At 55.9% G+C, this 8,352-nt stretch overlaps 1 protein-coding gene across 1 annotated transcript in view; it reads left to right on the top strand.

Moving 5' to 3' along the window:
• Nucleotides 1-3,068: 3,068 nt before the first annotated feature.
• LOC104511244 (cell adhesion molecule 1-like) overlaps nt 3,069-8,352 on the top strand; it is a gene marked incomplete at its 5' end in the record, with an annotated part of 6,879 nt that continues 1,595 nt past the window's right edge. Inside the window, 3 exon segments of the mRNA XM_010153776.1 lie at nt 3,069-3,239; nt 3,893-4,045; nt 7,589-7,726. Of these exon segments, the coding sequence (XP_010152078.1) occupies nt 3,069-3,239; nt 3,893-4,045; nt 7,589-7,726 (462 nt within the window).

The following is an 8,352-nucleotide window of genomic DNA, read 5'->3' on the forward strand; positions in this document are numbered from 1 at the left end:
ACACGGCCGGCTCAGGGCCAGCTTTCCACCCCCCGGCACCCCTCAGTCCTTCTCCTCAGGGCTGTTCCCAGTCCATTCTCTGCCCAGCCTGTCCTTGTGCTGGGATTGCCCCAGCACACTGCAATGCCGTACAGGTGTCTACTTCAGTGCTCCTCAAAATACTTGTATGTTGCCAGTAAATATTTACCAAGAAGTTTCCTGAACTGTTGACGTGAAGGTGGGTCTGAAGAGTTCTCACTCGCATCACACTGTTATTTGCTTTGGAGTTTGGAATTGAGGCTGTTCTCTGAAATAACTTTCTGGTCTTGGTAAGCAGGGGCAGATATGAATACGGAGACCCCAAAGCGTTACCGTGCACGGCCTGCTGCTTGCACTGAAGCAAGCAAATTTGGGTCAGCAGAGCAAGAGGAGCTTTGCAGGCAACGGCTGGATTAGACGCCCTTTGAGTCGGAATAGACAGGCAGAGTCCGTGAGGCCGGAGATGCTGGCTGCTTCGCCCTATGGATGCAGCGTGTCCTTAGGTGCTCTCTGCCTGCCGTGAGCCCCAGGCCCTCGGAGAGAAGAAATGCCTTCTGGAGAGGGATCCCGAGGCCGGCTGAGGCCGAGATGCTGGACTTCTAAAGCCATCACTCAGCGGGCTTAATGTAGCAGCATCCCGGCATGAAAAGCTTCAGTGGCTTGAACTTCAAATAATTTATTTCTAAATTACTTCTACTGTAATTCTTATTAATTCAAATAGGCTTCTAAGCTGATGTAAAATTCAGTAAATGCAAGGAACAGTTTAATGAATTGAAAATAGGATTGAGTCTTTTTAAGTAAATGTAAAAAAATATGCTAGCAATAATTGCTTAGATGGAAATCGAATCTTAATAGCTTTGTTAATGATTTGTAGTGAATATTGCGTTTATGAGAACATATCAAGCTGATCCTTGTGCAAGAACCTTGTTTTGAATGGGTTTGATGAAATTGTTCCCCAGGAGCAGTTAGCAACGTTTCATGTTTTTCCTCGCTCTGGAGCCGGGCTGTGGCTGCCGAGGGTGGTCTCTGCGGCGCCGGGACACGGCAGTGCCCAGGTCACCAGGTCCAGTGCCCAGGAGCGGGTACCGCAGCGTCACCTAACCGGCTTGGAAGCCCCCGGGCTGGCTGCCAAGTCTTACACCCCGCGCATACTCGGTTTGTTTGGACAAGTAACGCGGTCATATCCCCCTTCCATGGAGTGGGTGACGTGACTTGACAAACCTGGGCGTTGCGGTGGTTGGTGGCATTCAATGACGCTATATTAAGGGTAGTGATAGTGTGGTGGGACGGCTGGATGCTCGTCTTTGGGTTTGAGGGATTTGAGGATGATCAAGTTGCCCAAAGTGGAGTAGGAGCTAGGAAAATGTCCGTGACGGGCTGTTTGCACCTCCTGCGATGGGCCTGGGGGGCTCCTGTGTGGTAGGGGTGTTACTCCGCTCGATAACCACTTCTCAGGGCGCTGTTCAAAGTTCGTCAGTCTGGAGAAAGGGAATTTATACAGAGCGGGCAGAAGAACGTGCTGAGACTTCAACTCGGTGCCACCGGGAGCGGAAAGGTGTCTGACCGCTTACCCATCTCTCTGTTTCCAGACAATATAAGTTTTTCATCTAACTTTTCTTTCTGAGGTGTGTCAAGTAATAGAAGTATGTCAGAAGGAAAGAAAGAGGGAGACGATGGAAGAACCAGGCTGTAACGGCCATCCCCAGATTTACCGTTTGCGAACGCACCGGCGCCTCGTGTCTTTGGGTTTCTCGTGGGTGGCTTGGGAGCTGGGCTGTATCCCGAGCAAAGGCGGCTGTGCGTCGGTGGAGGACTTCTCCTGACCACCCAGCCCTTGGCCGCGTGCCCCTGTTCCCATCGCCGGGCAGTCGGATTTTCAGAATTCCTCCCACGTCGCTGCGCCACGTCCGTAAATGCCCCCGCGGTTTGAGAGCGGGCCTGGGCCGTCGCCGAAGGGGCCTCCAATTAGTGCTCCCCTCGGGTTGTGTCCCCGGGTCCTGCCGTGGCTCCGCGTTCCTCCGGCTCGCGCTCTGCCCCGACGGACGCAATGGAAAAACTGACGTCCGAGGCGCCTTTTTCAAATTCCCGTCCTCCGCGTTCTTTAAGGCGTGAGGCGAATGTCTCAGCCTGCGTGTGATGTAACGATGCATTAGCAGGAGAGTTTTCGAGGTGATGACCTGCGAATGATTACAAGGCTCCCACAGCATAATTGCATCGAGCTCCTCTTTGCCGGCCTCTGGACATTAATAGCGCCGACTGATTAGACGGAGCGAGTAAAAACCGCTTCCCTAAGGTCTGTCTGCTTGGGTCAGAGGACAAACGCTTCTCACGGCGCATTGTTCTTTCAAGGTAATTTAACAAAATTCACCTTTTGGGAGAGGACGCGGGTCTGTGCCGTTCCCGTGTGTGCAGCGTGGGGCTTGCTCCCCGAGGCTGACATCAGTATTAAAGCGCGGAGGGACCCGTGGCGCCCGGCGGGACCTTTCCCTCATCCTCTGCCTTTGGTCGAGCCTTGAAGTCGGATGAGCCGGGTGACATGGCTCCGGCGCGGTAGGAAGCGAGCCCTGCGCAGCGGGCGCGCGGTGGTCACTGTACAGCGCCTTGGAGCGGGTCTCCGTCCGTATTCCAACTGCTCCGCTGTAACTTGGAGAGGGGGGAGAGTCGGAGCCGTGTTCCCTGGCCTTGGAGTGTTTATACTGCAGGTAATTGTGCCTCTGAGAGAAATCGATGTCAGTCCCTGCGAAGCCCGACGGGGCAGAGTGAAGGTAAAAGGGTCTGAGGGTCCAGTTTCCATATAATCCCCGTAGGCTGGAGGACCCAGGGTCAGTGATGGTCCTCCACCACCTGCCCCGAGCTCCCCGTGCGGAATATACAACCTCATCCCCAGCCAAGGGCCAGGGAAGCCCCAAGGCCGTTTCGGGTGCTGCGCGTTGTGCAGCAGCGCAGAGCGCGCGGCGGCGGCGATTTTCGGTGCCGAATGGCCGTCGCTGGCGTCGTTCCTCACGCGGCTCTTCCGTTCCTGACATGGCTTTTCCCTTCCTGACGCGTCTCTTCGTCTTTGCTCTCTCCTTAAGGCGACGGTCAGAATTTGGTTACCGAAGACGTGACGGTGGTGGAGGGAGACGTCGCCACCATCAGCTGCCGAGTCAAGAACAGCGACGACTCGGTGATTCAGCTCCTGAATCCCAACAGACAAACCATTTATTTCCGAGATTTCAGACGTAAGTTTCCTCTTTCCTTGTCCGATAACGACTTTTCCCGCGTCTCGCTCGCTCGGGAGAATGCGTTTGCTGAGGTCTCTTCCTTTAATGTAACGCCAGACCCTGACAGTTCAGGCCAGTCTGCTGAGGGTGGATGAGACAGGCGATCATAATCTTTCTCCTCAATGGAAACCTTGATGGGCCCTTTAAAAGTCAGCCCGTCTTACTTTGCAGTAGGAATTGATTGTCGTAATCCTGGGCGAATTGCAACGGAGTGCCAAATATTTAGCTGACACAAACAAATTGAAGAGGGCCACGCCGAGACAGCGCCGTGTCCTCCGAGGTAATCTGTTCGGTTCCAAGACTGAAAACTTCAAGACAATCTCTGCTTCTTTACAACCAACCCCAAATCCCCCCTCGCCGCTGTGTCCGGCGGATGAGTCGGGCTCTTTCCCGTGGTGACGGTGCCTCAGAGCAGGGTCACCGCAACGAAACGCCTGTAGTGGCGGTAACGTCCCTGCGGGGACGGGACGCAGCGGCACGTTGTGAGGGTGGACGCCTCAGTCAGGAGCCGGCGGGTGCTGCAGCTCTCGTTGCAGGCCTCTGGCTTTGTTGGGGGGTGACGGGGGGGTCTGTGTCTCACCGCAGTCACTGAGGGTGTGCTTGCTCCGCAGCGCTGAAGGACAGCAGGTTCCAGCTGGTGAACTTCTCCAACAGCGAGCTCCGAGTGTCCTTGACGAACGTCTCCATTTCGGATGAGGGAAGGTACTTCTGCCAGCTCTACACCGACCCCCCCCAGGAGATTTACACCACGATTACTGTGCTCGGTAAGGACCCGACAGGTGCTTGCGGGGAGCTTTGTGAGAATCCCGGGATGCACAGGGTCAGCGGGAGGGGACTCCACGTGGTGTTTGGATTGTTCCAGCTGCTCTGTGATAACACACAGCAGGGGTTTGAATGCTGAGCTCTCTCCCCACGGAGACTAGCTCAGCTCTTCCGTAGCTCAGGGCATCTTAGTGCCCGAACCCACAGACACAAGATTTTCAACGGTTGCCAGCAAACACCAAGCGGGTTGTCTGGTGGGTCCTTGCCTGCCTTCCCGTCCGGCACGGCCTCCCTGGCTGCACCCCAAACCTCTTCATAGGTTGTGTTGTACTTAGTGGAATGTGGAGCCTTCCCCTTTTTGTTCACAGGCTTGTTTTGGCCTCAAAGAATAAGTGTGAGGTGTTCTCTGCCTAGAATCATGGAATGGTTTGGGTTGGAAGGGACCTTAAAGATCATCTAGTTCCAACCCCCCTGCCATGGGCAGGGACACCTTCCACTAGACCAAGTTGCTCCAAGCCTCATCCAGCCTGGCCTTGGACACTCCCAGGGATGGGGCATCCACAGCTTCTCTGGGCAACCTGTCCCAGTGCCTCCCCACCCTCTGCAGGACGAATTCCTTCCTGATATCCAATCTAAACCTCCCCACTTTCAATTTAAACCCGTTACCCCTTGTCCTGTCACTACAGGCCCTTGTAAAAAGTCCCCTCCAGCTTCCTTGTAGTCCCCCCAGGCACTGGAAGGTGCTATAAGGTCTCCCAAGCATCTCCTGTACCTGGGCAGGTCACTTGGGAAGGCCGCGAGGTGCTCCTGCCCGCACGGAGCGGGCTGTAACACCAGCCTTGCTTTGAGGGCAGCCTGCAAGGAGGAGTTGTTTGTGCTGCCGCTGCCCTGTAGGAACATCCCAGTGAATGGCTTGGCTTTTCAGACAAGTCGGGATCTGCTGATGTCGTGGTTGCAGCACTTGGGTCACGTGCTGAATCTTTTCCCCCAAAACTTGGGGATTTGAGGGTTTACATCTTGATGAGGAAGGACAGCATCTTTGCCCGCCTGTGGTACTCCTTAAGGGCAAACGTCGCTCACAGCATCGCTGGTGAACCCCCTGCCCATGCGAGGGCGCGTAAGGGTTGGTCCCTCGACACACAGCGGGTGAAATCTCGACTTCGCGTAACGGAAAGTGATAGCTTCCTGTTCATTTTGGGGAAAACAGGCTTCACGGGTGAAAGAACGCAAGAGCTCTCCTTTGACACCGTCAGTTTGCTCATCTGCACGGGAAGGGCTGTTTGCAGAGCTGAAAATTCTGCTCCCTCCCGCTGCCTCCCCCCGAGCTCTCGCCTTCCCTCCGCCCCCTCGGGCTCTGCGAGGCCGTGGGCACGCGTGGCCCTAACGGCAGCACGTGCCATTAGAGCTGCCCCTGCAGATCGGCAGCGGCTTTTAAGGCTCTGTGAATGGGAGACCCTGAATCACAGAGGGTGACTTCATGTAAGATCTCACTCGCTGATTAGCGTGAATCTTCCCTCTTGGACGTAATGAGGTTTGGTTCTGAGGTTTTTATACATTGTTTAAGCCATGTTTATAAGCAGTTCTACCGTAGCTGTTAGCTTTATCGGCATCCTCAAAGTTTTCCTGCACTGCCCTGGTCATAGGAGTAGGAAGCTGCCTTCCAGCTCTTCTCTCTAACACTACGCACACAAAAATGGTTGGATTTCGTTCCGCTGCTGATAATGCCAAGAAGGTGTTGGAAATAATGGCGCTTCCCTCGTTCACCTGGAGGCAGCACCGCGTGTCTTCTGCGTGGTCGAGCAGCGCAGCTTGGGCTTTGCTGGGATTTTTAACGCGAGTCACGCTTCAGAAGCGAGGGGAAAGTCTGTTTTCTTGCCTCAGCCTCTGGTTGTGTTTGGGAAGGCTCTGCAGCCTGGCCTTTCCCCGCAGCGGCGGGTGTTGTCGCCTCCGTCACACGCTCGGGCCAAGCCCGAGTTCGCCGGGCAGGCATGGACGGTGGATGTTTATCATTAGGGGGCTGTCTGTCTCAGCTAGCGTTTGTACAGAGAGGTGGGGCACCATGACGCCAGGGATGACCCATCTTCCCTATTACTGACCCCCTAATTAGGATCAAAAATGAGCCAGGGCAGAGGGCACCTCTGCGTGTCGGTCTATGGCTGGTCCTCCGAGGAATGCATCCCCACGGAAGATCTCACGGTCAACGCTCAGACCCCTTGTCTGTCCTAAGCTCTACCAAGGAGGAGTTTGGCTGATCTGCTTTTAACAATCCAGCTTGGAGGCATCCATCCTTCCTTCCTGGCGCTCGGTATTCCGAGCGAGCCTCGCGCTCGCTGTTCCCTGCCGTGGCAGCGTGCTCCCCCCGCTCTCCCGTGTGCTTTAATGTCTTCTGTGGCACGATATGTAGATTTATGCATGCTTAATTGGGACATGTGAACATCTCAAATATGTAGCCCGTTCTGTTCTTTTTAGAGAAAAGCCACAAGTGACTAATTAGTCCATTTGATCATCTGGATGGTATTTGTACGTATTTGTTCTTCGTTAGCTCCAAAACGTGTTAGTCACATTTGAACTATGCAGTTGCTTAATCACAGTGATCAGAGCAAAGTTGAGTTTCCGCTGGAAGTTCTGGGGTTTTTGGGAACAGCGGCTCTGCCGCACAGCCTCTGGAGGTTGGTTTCTGCCTCTCTAGCTCCCCGTGCTTCCCTGGAGAAGACATTCCTCGCTTCCGCGTCTTCATCTGCAAGCCCACTCCCCACGCCCCTGGGGCGAGCCGCAGGGGAGGTTATCCCCCTCAAGTCCCAGCCTGGTTCCGAATGTTCCTGGGTTGTTTTTCACTGAGCAGACTTGCAGAGATACGTGCCTGGGAGAAGGGCAAATGGCCATCCGAAAGGGTTGGCCCTCCGAGGCAGGATGGCATGGGATGCGGGGCTGGCTCTCTCCTCTCTGGGATGGCTTGCTGTTTGCTTCACGGTGCTGGGGGGGACACGGTGTGGTTCCAAAGGCGATGGCCTCCCGCTTGCGCGGCAGCTTTCCCAGCATCCCAGGCGAGCGCGATGTCCGCTGGCCCGCTTCCACTCCGTACGTCCGAGCCCTGGGGCTGAAGAGCGGGAGAGAAAAACGGCCTCGCGAGGTCGGAGGCGCGGTAAGTGACGCACTTCCAAATGCCAGCTCTCGTGTCTCCCCTCCTTGTCAGCGGGGTCCAGGAGTCGAGCTGCGTTTTGGAATAGCAGCGCACGCAGCCGAAGGGTGCGGAAGACGCAGCTCTTCCCTGGCACGGTGCCTGCCTGGGCGAGGGAACGGAAAGTTTCCGATTGGATAAGTAATAATCTGCGAAACTGGGGTGATTATTATGTGGCGAGGGCAAGCGCTCGCTCCGGTTACTGCGGAGCCGCCTATCGCAGGGTTTGATCGATTGAAAGATCAAGAAACCACTGGTGGCTACTTCCCTCTGGTAGATTTTACGGCTTTTCCTGAAGGTTTTCTCCTGCCGTAGCGATCAAAATGTTTTATTCACCAAGTGCCTGTCGTTGTGTTTTCCGTTGCAGTCCCGCCGCGCAACCTGGTCATTGATATCCAGAAAGAGGTGGCCGTTGAGGGAGAAGAGATCGAGCTGAACTGCACTGCCATGGCCAGCAGACCAGCCACCACCATCAGATGGTTCAAAGGCAACAAGGAGCTCACCGGTACGTGTGGCCTCCCAGCCCCCGCCCCGGCTTTTCGCAGGGAGCCCGACCCCAGTGCGGGGTCCTGGAGCCTTGCTGTCACCGCGGGTGACCTCGAGAAGCCCCAGAGCCGCGCGCTGAACGGGTTTCTGTGGTGGCGCGCGTGGCTCTGCCCCGGGTCGGGTGCGCGTAGGGTCACCCGTGCTTTGGGCCGGAAGATTTTCGCTTCACCCTCGCGTCTCGCTCTCCTGTTTATCGGGCGTTTCCTCTGCGTTCGGTTGAATATTCCTGTACGATGGGTTTCTCCGACTCCCCCGAGCCTAGTTGCGTCTGGGCTTTGCAGAGTCGAGCCGCTGACTCTGATTGCCCGTGACGTGCCGTTAAAGTCTGCACGTAGACGTGAGCTCGGTTGACGCCTCCTCTGCGCTTTAGAAACACCGCAGGGCTCCCTGCAGAAGTCCGGGCTCATCACTTCAACCCACCCCCCTACCAAGGGCCAGACAACATCCTCTCTCCGAATCCAACACCTACGAGCGTCTGCACGGGAGGGGTGCTGAGAGTACGCTGGCGGAGGGGGAGGCAGAGCTGCTGCCGTGCAGAGCAGTGCCCCAACGACGGCCCGCACCGGGTGGGGGCGTGGCGTGGCG

This window comes from Eurypyga helias, unplaced genomic scaffold (assembly GCF_000690775.1).
Source record: "Eurypyga helias isolate BGI_N326 unplaced genomic scaffold, ASM69077v1 scaffold43576, whole genome shotgun sequence".
Taxonomy (NCBI): Eukaryota; Metazoa; Chordata; class Aves; order Eurypygiformes; family Eurypygidae; genus Eurypyga; species Eurypyga helias.